Source organism: Wyeomyia smithii, chromosome 2 (assembly GCF_029784165.1).
Source record: "Wyeomyia smithii strain HCP4-BCI-WySm-NY-G18 chromosome 2, ASM2978416v1, whole genome shotgun sequence".
NCBI classification, from domain to species: domain Eukaryota; kingdom Metazoa; phylum Arthropoda; class Insecta; order Diptera; family Culicidae; genus Wyeomyia; species Wyeomyia smithii.
The window spans coordinates 1,405,350-1,428,608 of NC_073695.1; the positions used below are offsets into that span (position 1 = coordinate 1,405,350).

The 23,259-nt window shown below is 40.2% G+C and overlaps 2 protein-coding genes across 11 annotated transcripts in view; one reads left to right on the forward strand and one right to left on the reverse strand.

Annotated features, from left to right (window-relative positions):
• LOC129719474 (feline leukemia virus subgroup C receptor-related protein 2) overlaps positions 1 to 6,645 on the reverse strand; it is a 168,975-nt gene extending 162,330 nt beyond the window's left edge. The window contains exon 1 of one of the 2 annotated variants that reach the window (XR_008727218.1): positions 5,540 to 6,645. The gene's annotated coding sequence lies outside the window, so the exon portion shown is untranslated. The remainder of the gene's footprint in view (positions 1 to 5,539) is intronic. The other variant, XM_055670832.1, reaches the window with a different exon arrangement.
• Positions 6,646 to 21,835: 15,190 nt separating this feature from the next.
• LOC129725280 (mucin-17-like) overlaps positions 21,836 to 23,259 on the forward strand; it is a 147,156-nt gene continuing 145,732 nt past the window's right edge. For 3 of the 9 annotated variants that reach the window (XM_055680885.1, XM_055680888.1, XM_055680887.1), the window contains exon 1: positions 21,951 to 23,129. In XM_055680885.1, the coding sequence (XP_055536860.1) occupies positions 23,005 to 23,129 (125 nt within the window). In that variant the 5' untranslated portion in view covers positions 21,951 to 23,004. Of the gene's footprint in view, positions 21,909 to 21,950; positions 23,130 to 23,259 lie in introns of those variants that run through there. The other 6 variants (XM_055680880.1, XM_055680889.1, XM_055680884.1 and 3 more) reach the window with 5 other exon arrangements.

Here is a 23,259-nt window from a genome sequence, read left to right on the forward strand (position 1 = left end):
AGAGTGTTTCGACCAACGTGACACAAGGGGCATACGAGGTACCAGAAGGTCATTTTCGATGCTCCGCTGGCAGCGGGAATGGTCCAACTCCACAAAGGGCAGATGGACGCACCGACTCATACCGGAGATATCTGGCTGGGTCGGGAGACGACATGGTGAAGTGAACTTCCACCTGACACAAATCCTGTCAGGCCATGGTTTTTTCAGGCAATATCTGCACAGGTTCGGACACGCGGTGTCCCCCATGTGTCCCGAGTGCGTGGAGGAGGAGGAGACTGCTGAGCATGTCTTCTTCGTATGCCCCCGTTTCGTAAGAGCGAGGAGCAACATGATGGCTGTGAGCGGGCCTGGCACTACTCCGGACAATCTAGTCCGGAGGATGTGCGACGACCCGGACATCTGGAACGCGGTCTGTGCGACCGCCTCTCGGATTGTTCTGGAGCTGCAACGTGTGTGGCGGGTCAACCACCAACACGCCAGTGGTAGCTAATTACCAGTCTCCAGGTAGTTAGCTGGGAGGTTATAAGAGTAAAGAGGGTGCATCACGTACAAAAGCCACTCCCCGACGTAATACTTAACCGTCGTTCCGGGAAGACCAGGGCTGGAGACTGGAGGGGTTTTAGTGGGTCGGGACAGGGATCAGTAGGTGCCTGGGCGAGTGTAACTACCCCAGCATCTCTCCCCTAGTCTCATCCCCACACCCTGAGTTCTTTTCTCAGATGTCTGTTTGCAGATTTCCCCGCCACCTTAAAAAAAAAAAAAAAAAAATCTATTTGATCGAGACCGCATAAGCCCCCCAGGCTTGCGTGCGATATAGTTGTTTGAATACACTATAGCGTTGAAATGCATAGCATTTAAATTTTTATGCTCAAAAGGCTTACGATCACGTTTCTCACGTTTTGAACCACTGTTTCTGTTCGCTGGGGAAGATGGCGATCAATTTATTCATTTCAAGAAGACATCAGGTTTTCACTTCAGTGATTGCCAAGTCTCTTTGGATCAGACAGACAGACAGATATGCATTTTTAAATGTGTAACGTTTGCATTAAAAAATGGACTTATCTCTGATTATGATAAAAAACCTAAGACAGATAATTGAGTTCGAGAAAGTTTCCATAAGAGGTAGTTATATTAGCTTACTTGTAAAAAATTCTACGACCTTGCGAGGGGCCTTCCGGCAGTTAACCGGACAAAAACATGCGTGTAGAATTTCTCCGTTTTATTCATCAATCCCTCCTCAGTTTTCGCGACAAAATTGTTGGAGTAGGTCTTACGCTCCAGGTTTGCCCCGAAATTCTCGATAGGTCGTCCATCACCACCGCCACGTCGTGATTCGCCGGGAAAATCGACTTGCCCATCTTATTCAGCCGCTGCCAATGAGTCATTGCCTGCAGCTCCGATACCAGTGGATGGAACTGCCGCTTTCAGACATGTCAGTCTATGTTCGCCAGGTACTTTTTCACTGTTTGTTCGGATGCCGCGACCTCCCGGCCGTTTCCTTCGGTCTTCCTCTTCAGCATCCTTTGGAACTTCTTATCGCTCAGGGTCGTCGGCCGTCCGGAATCGGGCTTTCTTTCGATACTCTGATTGTTGTCTAATAGTGCCAAGATGTTGTAGATGCCGGAACAGGCACACCTGCCGTCCACAAAAGGCCGCACATTGTCCGCTTTTGATGCGGCGGGTTACCGTTCCTTGCACGCTTCTGAACGGAGTAGTTTCATTGTTTTCGCAATAACGGTTAAGGTTCGACCGGTTCGACTGATAGAACTGTCATTTTTTTTCTGCTCACTCATGGGTTACTACGATTGATGCTGAATTGGTAGTTTCGTCAGTGCGTGTGAAACTAAACCCATGAAAAATCGAAAATTTTTGTCCATTTTTTGAAATGCAAACGTTAGATCAAACTTTTTTTTCCATTCTATGGAAAATGATCAAACACTTGCTACCTCGATACAACATTCAATATGTCAGTAATTTTGTTGCATTGACAACTATTATTTCAACTTTCAATTATCTTCAGACAAGACTTAAAACTTAATAAGTTCTGATATTCATAATATTCATAAGTACAAGCAACACCACAGTTTTTATACTACAGGTAAGTTTCGTTTTTGGCAACACGTTCCTCGATTTTTATTTGCCAAAAATGGAACCGTACCAAAAATGGAACAGTGCCAAAAATGGAACATTTTTTTCTTAGATTTTTTCCTTTTATATCATTTTGAATATTGGTAAACAATATGTAAATATTAATTGGGCATTACATTCACCCTAAAGTATCTTTAATTTTGTTTCACGAGTGAGAATGCACTGATCACTTAAGGCGCTACAAAGGATTAGTCCTTTAAATCCTTCTTCTTCTTCTGAAGAGTCATTGGATATAATTGAGCGAAGTGTTCAATTACGTTAGAGAGCTAGGTTTGAGAAAAAAGTAATATTATTAATGGGGGACCTTACTCTGGAAGGTCGAAAAATAATTAATTTTCGTGATTTTATTTCATATGTTTAGAGTAAAGTGAAGCATTTGGGTATTTGAGCTATTGATTAAGGTATATTTGAAGATGTATTTTGCATATCGTGAATGCAAATATAATGAGTATTACGCTGTTGACAGCTGGGAACATGGATGCTCTTTCTAAATCAGTAACTAACTAGTGGTAAAGAATTAGCTGAAGTTTTTTTTCAGCATGTAAAAGAAGACTATCTAATTTGTTACATAACCGTATTTGAAAATTCTTTAAATTGCCAAAATACTCGTACACCTAACCTTACCCTAAAAACCCGAAAAACAAATCACGAAAAGTTAATATTTTTAGACTTTCCAGAGTAGGGTCCCCCTAATAAATACTTGTAAATATTCTCTCCAAGTAATTTATAATTGAATGCATTTATCCGAATGTTCCACGGAATAGCGTCCAAAAATTATAGAAAGACAACAACGTGAAAAAACAGTGCCTTTTGTTCTTGTAGCATTTTTATCTTTACAAAATTAACAATATTTTATAAAAATCGCTTGAAAAGCCTTCAATTTCAAATTGTGAAAATTTGATTGTAACAAATATTTTATAGCCTTTTTTTTAAACTTTTCTCCTTAAAAGTGTGAATCGTCTATCTAAAAACTAGAGTCAATATCTGAGATAACCTTCTTTCAAATCATTTTTTGTTTTTAAAATAATTTTCTCAGCGTACGATTTCGAATTTAGTTAATTTAATGCTATAAATGAAAGTTTAGACAATTCTTTAGAAGTCATCCATTGACTATTCTCAATCTCTCGTCATTATTTAGATATATCGATATATGGAAAAAAAGTTCAAATTTCAGGCCATTTCGAATGCTAGTCTAGATAAATTTTCAATAGAACAAAAGAACTACACACTCCCAAATAATCATTAAATTCTGAGAGAATGTTGCCAGCCTCTCAGTCGAGTTGGCCAAAAATGTGTCATACATTGTATGTATTTACAATTGTAGAGAACAATGAGGATCAGTTTTGAAACACCAATCAGTAATAGATAAGAAAGAATCAGAAAAAAAGTGTGTTGCCAAAAACAAAACTCAAAGTTGCCAAAAAAGGAAATTACCTGTATTAAAAGAAAATTCAGGGAATCATTCGCTCAAATTAAAACAGATCTTTACAGTTCTGTTTATGGCGAATCTATATGAATCAACATTCACTGAATTCTATTTTTATAATCAAATCAAACTGTCAAAATCAATAATAATAAAGTAACTTTGGTATTCAAAGTTTTAAACCAGTATTTTAAAATTTTAAATATCAAAACACATATCATTTACTAATTTGTACACTCAGTCATAGGAAAGTTTCCTTCAGCAACAATTAACGAGCTGTGTTAAACTTTTTGTTGTTCACATGCAAACGATTTTCACGTTTAATCTTTTATTTGTCTTTTCGAGTTGGAAAAATGTCATTTTTTCATGTCCTGAAGAATGTCATTTTTTCATGTAGAACTTAAAAAAATCAAAACTTTTGAACCGTTGGACCGCTTCCCCAATTTTTTACTGCAAACGATAGATAATTAAAGGGATTTTAATTTTCAATTGAAAACAAAAGTTTTCATTAATGCACATGTTTTCTGCCCAAATTTAAAAAATTGATCTAGCGATTCAAAAGTTAGGTCTGCTTACTATAACATTAGTTGACTTGCACGGTTATCATCAAATGAGTTCTATAGCTTTTGAGAACACTTCAACGATTATATGAGGTTGCGTGAGTTGTATAAATGTGGGTAGCGCCATGTCAAAACAACACTCAGAATGTGTCTGAAAAATAAGTAGCAATTTTATAGCACTGTAGGCATGCAGATTTGCAACATTGTAATTTCTAGGTGTTTACTAGTAGCATGCGTCATTTTCCGTAATTTTTCTAAACTATGATTCCAGTGCAACTCTTGAGGGTGTTTAAAAAATCTTATTTAGCAAAAACGAGGCAATATTCTCATTGCAACAGTGTGTTTGCTTGGGCACGAGCATGACCTGGTTTCTTGATGCGGAAATTAATGCAGGTTACATCATACCTAGCCTATTTATTTGATCATGTTTTGCAATAAATCTGAAACGCGTGGCGCTCATTATATTTGTCTTCTGCATTCAACTGTATTTTACGAGACGCTACGGCTTGGTGGATTTCGTCCACCCTCTAGTTGATGCAAAGGATTTTGTCTAATTTAGCAACGATGCAGAGTTTGTTATAATCGGTCGTGCGATGAACATTAAAATTTGGCGGGAATATCTCCTAATAATTTTCATATTTATTTCCAAGTTTCAGAAAATTTTTCTTCAAAGCTGATAGGTTTAAACGTGTCAGCTTCAACCTTCTAACAGTAGAACTGGGCACAAAAACCACGTCCAAACGCTCCATTAGGACATACATCCAGGATATGCACAAATGATTTGTTTGCTTCCGCCAGGGGGAAGAACGCAGGACATTGTAGTTTCTCTCCATTGCACAAACAGTACCTAAGCTTTCTCTTCCGTGGCCAACGGTCTAATTGGTACTTGAAATCTCGGAAATATCAAAGTGCAACACTCGTAACTAGGACGTGTTTCTCGCAAGAAACTTCCTACACAACAAGCGGAGTGATTCCTATCCAAGAATAAATAAAGGCAAGCTAGCTGCTTTATTAAAGTACCCTGAAGCGAACAGGAATGAAAGAGTTAGTAGCAATCAGTTTTTTTTACTAACGCTTGAAAGAACTTGCTTGTCGGACGTTTACCTCTATGCATAGAGAAACCGTGCGTTACATTCCTCCGATAGCAGGTGCCATTGAACCTCAACAGCTGGTAGCTGTTTATTTATTATACAATCGGTGACCAGCAGCTTCGCCAAGGAAAACAACGTATCATCTATTCACGACAATAATTGCAAAGCCTCGAGGCACAGTCATTAGCGAGTAAAATTAGTTACCCTGAGACAAGAATTTGAATCAACCATATTGCAATACCCAGCAAGATGTATTGATAAACAAACTGTTTTCGGGGATTTTTTTCCGCTTTTTAAAACAATGTCAATGTACGTACCTGAAACAACTTGTAACCCCCGTCGGATGCTTAATATGCGATGGTTGTCCGGTTGACCGAAACTTGTTTTCAACTGGTCTTCCTGGTTTCAGCGTCACTTGTGCAAATCATTTTATTGCAACTGTTATAAACAATCATTCGACACAATTACGACACCCGTGTACTATATAAACCGCCTCAATTGTAGCTCACTCTTATCAAAGAACCACGTTTCTTCATCAGTCACCGAACATTGACGATAATTATGCTCACGCCATTCATAGCACTCCAGATAAATAAGCTTAAATTCCTGTTGATTGACGTTACAAAGTATTATACTGCTTGGAACCGACTTAAAGTAATCGACGGCCACAGTCTTATCAGCGAACTGAAAACCCTCAATAGCGGGTGACACCAGAGTAATCACCAACCTTTGCAACAGTGTAATCCAAGCGAAATTAACAGAAACTTAAAAGTTCTTCCTCAGTCAACACTTTGGGTTTTTTTTTCTCTATCTTCTGTTACCCGTAACAAACTTATCAAGAATACCGAAAGCGAAACGACAATGAATAGTGCGCCAAATAGCGAAAAACACGTGCAGTCCGAGCGACGAATGGAACGCGAGTGACGCGTTCGTACGGCCGCCGCTGTGGCGATAGACTTCTAGCCTTCGGCTTTGTGCCAACCGATCCTAGCGACTCGCCGGATGCTGTAAAAGAGGACCCCAATCGCGAAGAGGCACAGCGTACACGTGCTGAGACGTCCGTCCAAACTCCAGCGAGATGCACGACTGAATGTTTTGATCAATCTTATCATTGGGCAGTGTGGCCAGCAGAATGTCGAATCACCCACAAACTTACTACCACCGACAAAGGATTGTTTACTCACGCCAAAACAATGCCGATGAGAATGATCGGCTCAGTTTCACTCAACAGATTATCGGTGTTGATAAGAAATGTAGTTTTGCATTGAACTAAACAGTTTTTGCTACCGAAACTCGCTAACACAAAGTGCCTGAATGATGCAAAACGTATAGCTGCAACATTCAACGCAATGAACGCTACCAGCCTGAAGGTAGAGAATGTTAACGTAAACCGTTCCAAATGAGAAACACTGCGCGACTGCTGCTGCTGTTACTCTGCTGTTACCAAAGCAACCGAACTGAAGCTTTAAACCCTTAGTCGTCTATGAGCAAGAAATACTTCGGGGAAATGTGAAATCGGGATACCTTTGAAAAAGATGTTTTCTCTAAATCTAGTCGACCCTTTCCTGTACCAAACTAATTTTAGAAGCAATATATAAAAATAATCATGATCACATGGTACTATTAACCAGCAATCGAAACGGTTGCCATAACCATGCGCACAACTACAGTCTCTCGGTAGAAAAGCGGTTGTAGAGTTGTTCTCTCAGCAATAGCAACCAGCAACGACAGCGTGGGAACCCGGAACTGCAACCACCACGCCGACCCTTTTAACGAGACTCACTCTCTCTTTTACTCTTTCCAATATTCCTCAACAAAAAGGGCTTCATGTTTATCCTGGCTCCATGCCCTGTCATAGGGCTTTGCATTCATTCATTCATTCATTCATCTAGCAAAACCCAGAGCAACAGCAGCAGCAGCAACATCTCAGGCAATATCACGTGCGTGATATAAATAAACGCGTCCTTGCTCCTTGCACTTCGCTTCTTTTGTTGCCGCACTTCAGCGAATCCAGATCATGACGCCAAACTGGCTGCCCAAGGTATTAAAAACTAATCGTTAGAAAAAAAAAATCACAAGAAGGTTGTATGCAAAGCCACGACCGCAAGGTTGAAGTAGAATACTTTTACAAGAAACATAACCTGGCTGCTCGCGTGTCAGTCATTTTTTCTAGTAAATAAACGTTGACCGTTCATTGGCAGTATTGTAATTTCTTTTTGTCTGATATTTTGAATGAAGTTCATTGGATATTTTTAAATTTTGTGCAAATGAGAATTTGAAGTGCTGCCGAATTGTAATATGCACATTTAATACGACATCATTAAACGGGAACGGAACAAAGGCTACGGTTATGCAGAACGCGAATGCCGGCGCGATGCGATTCGCCTTACCGTGGTGAAATGTACAGCTCTTTTTAAGGCGCAGTAGAGCAATACATTTCAACAGATTTCGTCTTGCCGAATCGCATCGCGCCGTTATTTGCGTTCTGCATGACCGTAGCCAAACACCAAGCGACGCAAACACGTAATAATAATCAGAGTATGCATGTAGATGTAGATAATTAACTTTGGATTATAGCGCAAAACGAGAAAATATTAACTCTTCAAATAATCATTTGTGTTCTTCAAATTTCAGTTGTTCAATTAAATATCCGATGAAATGTTTGTTTATTATCTGGTGAAGCTCTTATATAGGCTAAATGATGCATTCCCAATTAACTAGGTCCATAACTCTGCCGACCGTGCTTGGGAAAGCGCGGTATAGCGACCAATCAGAGGTCGAATTTTGTGTTTTGACAAGGCTTAAGAGTTTTCAATAGTACAATAGTTCGAATGATAAAATTGCAATTTCATGCATTTGGTAGGAATCTTAGAAGATTTTCTAATCGATTGCTGCAAAAACGAAGGAAATCCATCGAAAACTAACCGATTTATTAGCATTTGAAATTTTTCTCACTTTTTTTAGTTTTAGATTTTCATTTCACATCCCTATGTAGCCGAACTTCCTGAGAGAAGTATTCTAATTCAAAATTAAATCTTCATTAATTCATTTGTTGTCCTTATAAGGACAATTGTTCAATTTATCATAGGATGTAGTGTTTATCTTACATCTCTGTGTTACCTTGATAGTGAGGACTAAAGCGCACGGTCAACACAATGAGAAAGGTGTTTTCACATTGAAAACTAGACACGGCTTTACTGGAGGAAGTGTTGGCAAATGCATCTACCGCTAACACCACCGCAATCATACGAAAGCGCGTCGTTTCATGTGGGGAATATCAACAACGAAAAATGACGCGCGTCTAAGCATAACCCGAACTGTTTCGCCGTGCTGCTCCCATTCACCTCTACATCGGCCTCAGGGAAGTACCGACTGCATCTGCATCTACCGCTGAGGCTGTCACTATACTGCTATTGGTACCAAAAGCTATTAACTCTTCAAATACGTGTGTTATTTGTTCTCAAAAGAACAATTGTTCAATTCAAATCGGATTTACGCAATCGCATCTCTGTAATATTACCGACAATAATATTCTTCTGAACAAACTGATACAACTTTCCCATTAGGCCTCTGCCATAATAGACGCGAAAAGCGACGCGAACCGATTCGCTCAGCTGTAGGTTAATGTACAGCCATCAGTAGAGCTGTACATCAACCTACGGCCGAGCGAATCGGTTCGCGCCGCTTTTCGCGTCTACTATGGCAGAGACCTTAGAGAAAGTTGCTGGCTGATGTATTCACTTCATGCAAGCCTGCTGCTGATGCTTCCCGCTACCACACTGAAACAGCATTTTAGTGAAGGGAGTGTCGTTGCATCAGCTGACCCTGCTACTATCGATGCTGATATACCCGCTGCAACAGCTACGCTATGCATAGCCATGCCACAGTTGTGGCCGCTATACACTGGCCCAACTGCTGAGCAACTGAAACGCTATTCGCAGCCATGCCACAATTGTGGCCGCTATCCGCTATCGATGGTACCCACCGCTCGCTCCCGCTGCTGCTGAGGGAGGACTGCTGTCGTCGCTGTTCAGAACTACTATGAGCGGCTTCGACTAAAACAGGCTCTTATATAGGGATGAAAATAGGAATGAATTATTTTACGCACGTGGTGGAATGATATAACTTGAAAAATATGTGTGACTTCATGCCGGCTCAGAGCGATCATTTGATAAGCTCCACCTCTTTTTTCAGTTTCTAAAGTTTTTCCTCAGTTTCATAGCACGGATGCACAAAAATGATTTCTTGTCGAGCCGGACCGATAGCACTCTCATTGAAGCAACAAAATAACATGTTTTGTGTCGTGTTGTGCAGCTTGGTTGAAGAAAATGTTCCCGTCCCCATGTCGCATGTAAGCAGATTACTGCGTTCAGTAGACAGTGTATCCAGCGAATAAACACCGATGGTGCTCTCACACACGCAACGGTTTTAACCCGTATCTTATTGCGGTTTGTAACATCAAGCGATTTCGTTTGCTCGCTGTTGCGTGTAGCATCATGTTGCAACTTGGCAGCTGGGAGACGACGAAATTCTGTTTATGCTGATTGATTGAATCGACTACATATTAGCTCTGCATAGTCGAACTAACTGCTTTTGTGAATGCGTACTAACAGGGCAGTTTATTATTCAATGTCGGTTATGCTGATCGCAGCCTTTGCGCTGCCCCTACAGTGGGGGGTTTACTAAATAAAGTGAAAATTAAACAACTACAACAAAATTTGATTGCATCCCGCACAGAATGTCTGCTTGTGTTGATGCCAGAAAATTATTAACCTTCAATTATTTTTTTATTTGCCTTCAAAAAAGCATTTTGCTGTTCAAAATCGGTTGCTAATTACAACCTTTGAGCTGCCCTAACATTGGGGGAATTAAGACACACGGACAACATGCACTGTGGAAGCTATTTCACATTCAGTAAATTAGACGGGTGCGACAAATTTAAATTGCTAGGATGCAACACAGAATACTTGCTTGCGTTGACAAAAATTATTAACTTTCAATGACTTGTTTATTTGCCTTCAAAAAGGCATTTTGATTTCCAAAATTGGATTTCCTGATGGCAATCTTCATGCTGCCCCAACACGGGGGGAATAATGGCTGTCTGGCGACACACGCTGAGAAAAACCGCGCTGCTCCTGAGACGTGGTGACCAACCACAGAGCTAGTGCTGCTGCTAAGGAAGGACGACTGCTGTTGTCGCTGTCAGAACTATTATGAGCGGCTCCGGCTGAAACAGGCTCTTATATAGGCCAAATAGCATGTTTTCAATTGCAAGGTATATGATCCTGTCGACCGTGCTTGGGAAGCAATCATATAACGACCAATCAGAGGTCGAATTTTTCGTTTTGACAAGGCTTGACTATTTTCAATATTACAATAGTGTGAATAATAAAATTACAATTATCTTATTTTGGGAAGAATTTTAGAAGATTTTCCAATCTATTGCTGCAAGAACGAAGGAAATCCATCGAATACTAACCGATTTATTAGCATTTGAAATTGGACATATTTTTCACTTTTTTCGGTTTTAGATTTTCATTTCACATCCCTATGTAGCCGAACTTCCTGAGAGAAGTATTCTACTTCAAAAATGCACGTTTCACGGCTCACTGGACTCTGGAGATTGTGCATTTATTTTTCATTGCAGAAAAAAATGTGGTCCTGTTAGGCGCGTGCTCAAGTTCACGGAGGTTGACTGTTGATATGCCAATCTGTAAACAATTGGAGCAGGAAGCGTAATATTAACTTCCTTCGGCTGTACGTAGACCATCGTTACAGTTCTGGGTTTGTCTTTAAATAAAAGTCACATAAATTGAACACGCACGCACAGCTCGTATACGAAACGAACCGAATGGATATGATAATTTCGTAAGTGACATGAATAGATTAATGAATGTATGAAACATACATGACGTTATACGAAATTCTTCGGTTTTCGCCAGCATCTATATTTTCTACGTAAAGATTGAACAGAATTTGCCTGTTTGTTATTGTGAAAAACATCTACCAAACTCAAAGTAATTGTACTCTACAAGTGCTATCCAAAATACAAAAACGAAACAGTTTTCGTAATTTTTATAATGTTTGATATCCAAAGCATTTCTGAGTTGTATCGCTGCTGAGTGGTTATCTGTTGCTTCTGGATATTGTCAGTTGAATTCAATACTTTTTTTATTATTTTTTTTCATTGTCACAAATGTGTTTAAATTTAATTCATAATTCTAAAATATATATGCATGTGCCCCAATTCTAGTTCCATTGCGAACTTCAACGCTTCTATGCTGAATACACTGTCACACTTGTCAATGAAGTCTACATGCTTTAAGACCAACTTTAGGATGCACCTCTTGATACTGCCTGACACATGGTTTAATGTTGGTGTTGGTAATGTCTCTGAATTCAAATCTTCGCCGTCCTGGCAGCAACGAGGGGATCGTGTTTTATAGCAAGGTCCATGCGCTTGTTACTCGTGGTCACCTCTACTAAATACTATTAAGTTTCATCTCACAAAGACTCGTTTCAAAATTTACAAAAATCCTAGAGTCATAAGCAGATGTGCCTCTATTGCACAAATCTAAAATATCCCTAAGAAGACGAAAAAATGAGGTTGAAACTCATATAAATTGCTTATTATATGCACATGATATACCCAAACAAGTTCGATAAAAATGGAAAGTCTAAAAACTCGAATTTTTCACGGAAGTGAAAAAAGAAATTTTTGTCGCAAATTTTCAAACACGTTTTTCTCGACACAATGAATTTTAAATTGTGCCAGTATTGAATTCAACTGACGATATGTTGTATCCACGCCGTATTCTAGACAGATGCGAAGATTGTGTTCTACCGTTGTAGCTATGTGGCATATAAGAGAGATTTCCTGAAATCTCCGGTGCTACCCATGTTGAGGGTGCTCCGTTCGAAGACGAGACAAAATTTTACAATATTTGTAGCTATTTTGGTCCTTCCAGGCAACTGTAGTGTTTTTAACTTTCTGTGCTCGTAAGAATGAGCTTGAACTATTAAGAACCAAAGCAGAGGGTCCAAAGCCCCTGTAAAGGAGGATGGTTGTAATAGCTACTATCCGTGGCTATTACGTAAAAAGATTGCAAGAAAACCCCAAATCCAAGCGTGCCGATGGATGAACGGCAGGGGGTTTAATAAATGTCCTAGTTCTAAACGGAGCCAGTGGAGTACCAAGGCACCCTCTACTGTACTTCTGCCCTTACTGTGTTAAGCGGGGCTCTGATGCAGCAGACTTTTATTTCCCTAGCTTTTCGTGGGATTCACATGGACAATACAAACAAAACTTATACTTTCGAAAACAACAATAGCCAAAAGGAGACAAAGGAAGTGGTCGAACGAACACTTCTCGATCAGGACATGGAGGCAGGGTTCAACTTTGACAGCGAGTTACTTCAAGGATACGCAGACGCACCTTCTAATCCGCCTGCTCCCCGCAAGGAGAGAGCGAAGTGTCTCTCCAACGCACAAAAGCGCAGATACGCAGCATACCTGAAAGAAGGCCACTCTAGGGATAGAGCCAGAACGCTCGCCCTTCGACCCTCCGGCAGGCCTGACTTACCAGGTCAAGCCGCTGTTAAGCGGCAACGATCGGATGACGCTCCGTCACCTAACACCAGCGCCGACCGTCCGGCGAACAAAATGTCTCGGGTCCGCAATGGGAATAGTCCCTCAGTTCCGAGACACTCGGTGGGAGTAACATACAGGGAAATGGTAGATGCTATCAACATCGCCATCACACTTGACGGCTATCCCACGAAACTTCTATCCAAGGAGCAACTTGGAACAGTGCACGATTCGATCCTGGATTAAATTGTAACACAGGATACTCTCCTCCTCAGGCCCAAGTACAGGAGTTGCCACTTCAAACACGGCTACCTTTACTTGGCCTGCGCCGATAACGAACCGGTTGTGTGGCTGGAGAAAACCATACCAGACCTAACTTCCTGGGATGGAGCTGCTGCTTGTTTACAACACGGATAACCTGCCGAAAGCTATCCTGTTCGCATGATATTTTTCTAACAGCGTGGACACTTCAAACGAGAAGGTACTGCGATTTATCCAGATTCAGAATGACGGTATCTCTGCACTGGAGTGGCGCGTTAGGAACCGCAAGGTAGCAGGGAAAACCGTTAAACTGTTTCTGGAGATCGACGAACAATCCGCCACCCGTGGTCTGGCCTACAACCCTACTGCCCCTACTGAAGGGAACTTCTGCTGCAAAGAGTAAGAAGGTACATGCAGAACGGTCAGTTCAGGCATCACCACCTACTCAACGCAATCTTGCAACGAACAGGAAGGTACAAACGGAACGTCCAGTTTCGTCATAACTATACCTGCTCAACGCAACCTTGGAATTAAAGATAAGGTTCAGCCGACGGCTAGCAATAGCTCAACGCCTCAACCACTCCCAATTCGCAAACCCGCGTTCGAGGGGAAGGTTCCGCAGAAAACTCCTAGGAGCTCACCGCCTCAACCATCCTCGACAGAAACCACCTTCCGATGTTGGTCATGCGTCTGTCGCTCATCGCTTGCAGAAAGCAAGGCAAACCGGTGTCGAAGAAAAGGTAACCCAAAGCAGCAGTTCTGCTGATGGTAACCGTCTGCAAGGTACCGGATCCTCCGATCCAACCACAGACGGATTCAATACCCATTGAACAGCTTTCGCTGCATCCAGGTGAATCTTCACCACGCTAATGGAGCCTCCAGCATCCTTAGTAGAAGTTTCATCAAAGAGCAACTAACTGTTGCTCTGGTCCAGGAACCATGGGTCAACAACACAAGGCTTCTTGGCCTTACGGATGTGAAAGGTAGGTTAATCTACTTCAACACCCAGCCCAACCCTAAGACTGCAATTCTGTTAAGCAGAGTAATCAAATTCAGGCAGGACAGCAGGACATGCTCATCGTATCCGCTTACTTCCCCGGGGACCTGGACAATATTCCGCCTCCCGAGGTTTGCGCACTCGTGAGGTACTGCAAAGCAACCAACAAGCCGTTCATCATTGGTTGCGATGAGAACGCACACCACACGATGTGGGTCAGCTCGGATACCAATAATAGGGGTGAGTACCTTCTTGAATATCTTACTTCCAACGAGGTCAATATATGCAATGTAGGGAACAGCCCCACCTTTTCAAACGCCATAAGAGACGAGGTTCTCGACCTCACTCTCTGCAGCGCAAACATCACTGAGAAAGTCAAGAACTGGCATGTCTCTGACGAACCAAGCTTGTCAGATCACCGACCGACATTTTTGACATCGAAACTAATTCTTTGAAAAGTGAAAAATTCATTTAGTCAACTCCCGGTCACTCTGCTTAATCGACAAACACGCTGAACTTGATACGGCCGCACGTGATCTTGAACATAGGTTCACTGATGCCTACATGGCCAACTGTCCTTTAAAGGAACGGTTTGTATGTCGGAACGTGCCGTGGTGGAACGAAACGTTCAATAATCTCCGCCATGAGGCCAGGCGTTTGTTCAACAGGGCAAAAAGCTCATCCAACTGGGATGAATACAGAGCGTCGCTCACTTAGCACAATGCTGATTTACGCAAGGCAAAAAGAATTTGTAGGATCAAGTTTTGCGAGGGCATTCAAACGTTGCCCGAAGCCTCACGACTCCAGAGAGCGATGTCAGTAGACCACACCAATGGTCTAAGGCAGTTGAAAAGAGGGGACGGTAGTCTTACAGTAACACCTAGGAAATCTTACTGCAGGTTCTTATGAACACGCACTTCCCTGGGTCAACTTGCATTACCGAAAAGCAGACACCGGAGCAGCAGCGTCCAAGGACAAGGCGTACAGCGCCCTACGACTCGATTCTGCTCTCTCGAAGGCTGTACACGGAGGCTTTAATCAATTGGGCATTAAGCTCCTTTGAAACCAATGATGTCTACCCATCTTTTTACGAAAATCAGATGGTGTCATAATGCCTGAACTGATACATCTGTTCCGCGCAAACTTCACCCTGGGTTATATCCCGGATAGCTGACGGAAAGTCAAGGAGATCTTTATACCGAAGGCGGGTAAAGAAGACAAAACATTATCTAAAACCTTTAGGCCTATAAATCTCACATCTACACTCCTGAAGTTGATGGAGAAAATTGCAGATAACCATATACGCAATAAGTTTCTCAAGCACTCACCACTACATAGAGATCAGCACGCTTACCGGAAACTGCTCGTCATGGCATAGTCACTCTTATCGAAAACTGAAGTATGAAGAGACGGCGCGATGCGCATTTCTTGATATTGAAGGCGCTTTCGGCAATACATCCTATGCTTCAATCAATACAGCTCTTCTAAATAGAAGGGTTGACAACACTACAATGAGCTGGATTCAGAGTATGCTCTCGAGCAAAGAAATCACAGGATCAGTACAGCAATTCATTGGACCTGAGCCATTTCTGGGCACCTCCAAATTCGTCGTCAAGCGCGAGCTTAAATCACGGGAAACGCTAGAAATAGCTAACCGATGGAACAACACACAGGGTTGCAGACAAGCTCAACAGTTTATCTCTCCAAACCCTGCTATAATCAAAAGGCTTCTTGGTCTCAAGCGTAGTGCGCTACGTCTCTACACGGGAGTTATTACCGGACACTGCTATTTATCACCTAAAGAACATCGGAATTGTGGGATGTGATAACTGCCGCTTCTGCAACCTTGCACTTGAAACGTCAGCTCACCTGGTTTGTCATTGTGAAGCCCTTGCATTTACAAGGTACTACTTCTTCGGACGTTACCTTTTTACTCCATATCAGGTATGAAATTCTAATCCCAAAAAGGTCGTTAGTCTATGTGACAATGCGATACCCAATTGGGGCACAGAATTACTACCAACCAACTCTACTCCATCAATGAGTACGGGTACCTCGTAATCTGGGACAGCAATCAGGGCCTGCCACAAAAGATAACCAATATGATGGTCGCAGTGGCTCTTTTAGTCCCAATGCCCTTCAGGCATACAAAAAAGGGGGAAAGTGACTTAAAAGTGCATGGATAATCAAGTTCTGGTGTTACCTCGAAAAAAAAATTGGTCGAAAATTGTCTTTCTGGGATTTTGCCGTTTTTTGGACAACCGAGAGCCTAATATGGAATATTTTAAAATTCACCTTAGAATGAATGGAACACAGTACCAAAAAATGAAATTTACAACTAATACAATTGAAAACACGTAACGGTTTCTAGCACAAAAGGTAAAAAACACACACAATTTCACACCGTGAATGATGCACATTACAGAATCGTTTCAAACCGTGTAAATTTGTGCGTTAAGTGATATTAACTTAAAGCTGTAAATATAAATATGCATTTAAATTTTCAAGATATTCATTGACATTGCATGTAAATTAACGCGATTTTTTTTTCCTGTGAATATTTTGAAATTCACACCTCGCACCAAACTACATGTAAATTATTCTAATGTTTATTAGGCATCTTAAACTTGATTTTCATCAAGAGAAAAAAAAACAATTAACCCTCTAGTGCCCAAATTAGTTGTTAGACGGACTTCGAAAAAATCACTATGAAGCTTTATAAACATTTTTCAAGTTCTTATTAAAGCTTTTTCACTGAAGACCATCTACCCCATCACTGGGCACTAGAGGGTTACATTACGAATGATCCCATATTTATTGCTATCAACAGTAACAAAAATATTGTTTGCGAAAGATTTTTTTTCTTGTTTGGTATATGAAACATGATATTCTAATACATAAATTTTCTGTAAGGTGTGCCAAAGCAATGTTTGGGCATTTAGTAAAAAAAATGAATTTCTCATTCATTTCCTTCTTCTTGCTAAAATTGTGTTGACCTTTTACATATTTTTCATATTTTCTACCTTTTAAGGGTTTTTGAAATTTTTTGTTGACATTTTTAAAATTTTTAACATTTTGACGTTTTAAAAATTTTTAAATTTTTTTTATTTCGGAAATATTTGACATCTTGATATTTTTGATATTTTTAACATTTTCGGCAAGACGTCGTACACTAATTCTTGATTTAAGGCTCTCTTGCCCCCCTCTCCCCTTTATTTAACAATAAGTAGCGTTCGATAAGACTCCCCCCTTTAAAATTTCGTAACGCCGAACAACTGGCCCTTTCCTTCAAATGTTCAATTTTGAGCAAACATCACAGTTACGTAACTGTGTCATCCACCCTCTTTCCCACAGCCTCCCTCCCTCCTTTCATGAGTTACGTAATTTGGTACGACGCCTAATCCCTTTGACGTTTGTGACTTTTCTGACATTTTTCGATATTTTTGACATTTTTCGCATTTATGACATTTTCAACATATTTAAGAAAAAAAAATTGACATTTTTGACATGTTCAAAATGTTTTACATTTTTGAAATTTTCGACATTTTTTAACATTTATGAAATTTTATTGATATTTTGACGTTTTTTAAATTCAAGACTTTTTTGAAATTTTTGACTTTTTTGACAGTTTTATCATTTTTGATATTTTTGACATTTTAGACATTTTTGATATTTTCGACATTTTTATACATTTTTGACTCTTATAAAATTGTTCAAATGATTTGAATCATTTAAATTTTTAGACCTGTAAAACTTTTAATTTTAAATTTTTTTTAAAAATTTTAATTTTTAACATTTTGGACATTATAAATATTTTTAATAATTTCGGCTTAGTAAAATTTTTGTCATTTAAACTATTTCTGTAATTCTGTGTTCAACATATTTAAATTTTTGACATTAACTACGCTTTCAAAATTTTTGTCTATTTCACATATTTAAAATTGTTGACGTTTTTGACCTTTTTGACATAATCTGACTTTTTGATATTATTGACAATTCCGATATTTTTGACATTGTGGACAGTGATATTTTTGACAGTTTTTACATTTTCTAAATTCTTTGGCTTTTCTTCGTTTTAGCAATATTTGATATTATTCACATTTTAGTTAGATGTGACTGTTTTATCGTATTGTTGCAGAATCTTATACTTTTTAGTTTTAAACCTAGTAATAAACTAACTTTAAGCTACAAGTTTTCGCGACTTGTCCATTTTCACACGATTGGAAACATAATACTAGGTCAAGGTTTATGAAGTAGAATACTTCTTTCAGGAAGTTCGGCTACATACGGATGTAAAATGAAAATCTAAAACCGAAAAAAGTGAAAAATATGTCCAATTTCAAATGCTAATAAATCGGTTAGTATTTGATGGATTTCCTTCGTTCTTGCAGCAATAGATTGGAAAATCTTCTAAGATTCTTCCCAAATGCAGAGAATTGTTATTTTTTTTATTCAAACTATTGTACTATTGAAAATAGTCAAGCCTTGTCAAAACGAAAAATTCGGCCTCTGATTGGTCGTTATATGATTGCTTCCCAAGCACGGTTGATAGAATCATAGACCTTGCCATTTTAAATGTGCAATTTGGCCTAATAAGAGCCTGTTTCACTCGAAGCCGCTCATAATAATTCTAGACTGCAACAGGAGCAGTCCTCCCTCAGCAGCAGCAGTGGATACAGCAGCAGTAGCAGTGCAGCGGATAACGGCCACAGCTGTGGTATGGCAACGGATAGCGGAGCGCGTCTCAGCATCAATAGCAGGGCCAGGTGATGCAGGGCAGCGGATACCTATGGCAACGGAAGCGTCCACTACAGTGGCAACGGGGATAGTGCAGCGGTTGACGTTGGTCTCAGCATCAATATAAGCAGGGCCAGCTGATGCAGTGTGGCATTTTAGTGAAATGCTGTCTCTGAGCGATAGCAGGCACACTAGCAAATGTATCCAACGAAAAGAACGTTCTGGAAAGCTTTTCAGTGTTTATTTTCCCCAAAGGAATATTTTATTTGCACTGCCAGTGATAACGCAAAGATGTGATCGGTATCTTATCAGACATTGAATTAAACAACAAATTGTCCTTTTCAGGATGAAATAAAAACCCAATTGAAGAGTTAATATTTTCTCTTAAATCAATTTACACTTCCAAGAAATTTGGAACAGATATATATGAGCACAACATCCGAAAAGCTGATGCAGGGACAGCGGATACCAATAGTAGCGTATAGCGGCCAAAACATTGGCATGACTACGGATAGCGTAGCAGTTGCAGCGGGTTTAGCATCGATAGCAGCTGATGCAGTGAGGCACTTTAGTGAAATGCAGTCTCTGTGCGATAGCGGGCACTAGTAAATGCAATCAATGAAAAGTTGACTCATTTTGACAACACATGAGCCGTCTAGTTTTGAGTGTTAAATCAGCTTTTCACTGTTTATTTTATCACAAGGAATACTGTATTCGCACTGTCAGTGATAACGCCAAGATGTTATCGGTATCTTATCCGATATTGAATTGAGCAACAAATTAAAAAATGACTGACACGCAAGCAGCCGGGTTTTCTTTCTTGTAAAAGTATTCTACTTCATCCTTGCGGTCGTGGCTTTCACACAACCCTCCTGTAATTTTTTCGATACTTTTCAAACATCATTGCACACTTTCAGCTACTGGTACTGAAAGATGATATTAATCATTCGCGTTTTCTCTGTACAGCGGGTAGCTATCCAGAGTTCTTTTGGCACACTTCCAATGATGAAACAGTGTTAAAAGCACTCAATATTTCAGATTCAGCATTCTTTTATCTAAAATATATTTTTGGCAGAAATATTTAGTCAACGTATAAATTTGTATTCATTCGGTTTTTCTCATTTCCATATTTAATTTCATTTTTAGCCTCAGTTGCAGTAAGCTCTAGAGTAAGAAAGATTAGGAAATGAGAGATGAAAGATGATGAAATGAAATAAAGAATGAAAATGTTACGTTGTTTTAATGTCTAGTTTAATAGGCTCTTCAAGAGAATAAATAGTCGACCGTCGTTCTTCCACTAGTAGTTCTAAGTTAACAAGACTCTTCATATGAACTGGAACAACTATGTGAAGAACGGCAGTAGATGAAACACCCAAAACTGCCTTCAATAAATATTAATCGTTAACATTAATCAATTAACAATGAACAAAATACCCATGAAAAACTGCTACAAATTGCCTCTATATCGCACTTTTCCACTGGAAACCACTACTTCTGATTCTACTGTTCTCCAACTGTAACAATAACTTCAAAAAGTTTTCACTTTCGAATTCGTCCGAGCAGCCGAACTGAAATAGAATAATGAGCCACAGGTAAAAAATAATAAACAAACCGAGAAGCTGAAAAAAAGATACACAAACAAAGCGAGTGCTTCACACAAAGTACTTCAATCCATCTCCACTGCTAGACGCGACGAGGCGAGGACGATCGGGTAAACTTCAAGCGTATACACTTATTCACATCAGCTCCTCCCGGTGGTGGGGTGGTGGGTGGTTTAAGCAGTTGGAAAGTATGAACATGCATCTTCTCGTCTCGCAAACGTGGAGACGAAACAGACAACCAATTTTCCCACGCTTAGTCACGTGCTTTTCTGCAACCGGAACGGCCTTTGAAGGTTGGCTGTGTACGCCTTGGGCAATACCGCGGTAGAACTTTTCAATATCGTTTGTGTGCGTGTTTGTTCTCCAAAGGAAGAATATATCTCCGGTGGAGGTGACATCCCCCAGTGACAATATGACGATGACGGTGGCACGGATTGTATTCGTAAACTATTCTCTCAACTATCCAGTTGACAGTTGACAGTCTATTCCAAATCCAAAGCATTCTCTGAAACAGCGATAAAATAAACATTCAGATTAGAGCTGGGAGCATAGATAACAAACTGAACACCGAACGAAGCATGCCAAGTTTCCTTGAGCGTACAAGTACAAGAACATCTTGTCCCACGTGATAGTCGGTCATATCAGAACTTTTTATCAGTTTATCTTTTAGCAATTGCCGAGTGTTATTGTTTCTTAGCTAACGAATTCGAGATTCTCTCACGGCACCCGTTGCGGCGTGACCCGAACACTGCGCTGTCACTAAAACATACAAATTCTTCTATTTTTATGCCTTAGTTCGGATGATTATCAGCAAATTTGTAGAGAAGAAGTTGATCTACGGAATCCTAATTTTAGTGAAGACAAGCTACTAATTTGTTCACAATGTATATCTGCACTAGACTCGGGGTGTTTGCATCATTAGCCCCAATGAGGAATAAACAACGGCAGATGGTGTGTGCAGCAATTGCTGTTTTTTTCACTGCGGATCTCCGTTTTCCTCTTGAATACACTGTTAATTACACGTTTAGGCAGAGTGAGAAAATGTAAACTGTTCTGTGCATCTCACTCGGACCTGAAGGCATAGGCTTCAGATGCACAGTGGGAAATAACTACTATCTAAAAATTGTACAACAAACGTTAAAAGTCTTCTAGCATCAGAAACGTACGAAATTCTCCAAACACTAAACATACGTGTTACAATGCATATACAAGCAAGAATTGGGCAAAGCGCCTGCACAATGGCTGAAACCAGGACAAAATGTATGTTTGAAGATAGGTTATACATTCTCTAACTTTATTCGATTTAGATGCAACAATTATGGAAATAATGTAAAAACAACCAACGTGTTTTCTCCAATTTCCTTTTACTTTTTTACTTGACCAGTTTTGGCCTAAAGTCGCCCCACTGTGGAACGGATTGCTCGGCTGCTGGCTGCTGCGCTGTACGATGGCTCTTTCCATAAGCCAGTCAGTAACAGTGGCGACTCCGGAACTACAACAGCAGTAAGTTTATTTTCGACTCCTAAATCCTAATCCTAATATATGCTGACTGGATCAAATCCTGCTAGGAACAGCAAGACTGCAAGATCTATAAAATTAACACAAGTAGCAATACAAAGCAGTGGTAATTAGCCAAATTTCGCGACGACAAACGAATCGACCATCGCGACTCAAATAAAGTAGGCCGGGTGTGCGTGTGTGGAGAGAGGGAGCTGTCATGTTTCATTTGTTTTGTATATTCGCAGTCGTTTTTCGTGTATGAACATCTCCCCCGATCGTGCGCGCTTGCTGGAAGAAGCGCAAACTGTTTAGTGACTATTCTGATACGAGGAAGTAAACATTGCTGGCTGCTGGTCAACAGACAAGGTAACGCCATCAGTTTATGAGTGTCATGTCGGCAGTGAACGATAAGAAAGGAGTAAAAAAAAATTGGAGTGCGAAATGTGGAAAGTAACGGCGGGTCCGAAAATGTGCTTGTGAATGGAAACTGTGCTTCTTTTTGCGACTTTCAAATTTGTAATCATGTGGGGAAGAAACAGTCCGGGATCACGACAAAGTTAGAATTCCATAAGTTTTTTTTTCTGTAACTTTATGCAGAAGATGAATGGCTGTTAAGGTTCGTGTTTTACAAACAACTGACAAGCACTGTGAATAAAGTGAAATTGCAACAATTGACCTCGATGTGTGGCCTTCCATGTTTGTCATTGCGGTTTGGTTTTTGCCAAAGTTTTATTCGCTAAGTGAACGTCTATCGACGCGTGTGGCAAAGGCCCCAGCGGCCTTCCGGGCAAGACCAGCCAAGTAATAATCGTTTTACATATTTAGTGGTGAATGCGTTTTGTTTTGGCAGTCGATGGCAATCGTGCAGAACCAATAAATTAGCCTGATTGGAATTTAGTAATGGTCCAACATTTTTTTTTCTAGCTCAGCCATGAATGAACAAATTGCGAAATTGTATATTAATAACGAAATTGTATATTAAAACGATACTCATCCTTGAAAGTGTATGAAACCCCACAGCGAATCTAATTGACCATTTCTCGGCAGAAAAATCGTGATTGAAAATGCCCAGCAAATCGACACTCGTTGAATTTCTCCCATGAACAACGGCAATATGCTGATCGAATTGGCTGAGTTCAGCGAAAAGCTGCAGCAGTACCGCTCGATTCTGGAACGCTTGAAAGACGAACAAGAGTCCAACAACATAAAACGGGAACGGTTAAGGTGAGTTATTTATTTTGACTAGCCACTAACGATCCTAAATTGTGTTGGGTTTATCGATTAGTGTTGTTGTTCAGTAATTTTTATTACAATAATAAACTGGTTTATTTGCTTTGATCGTTCCAATTTCTCA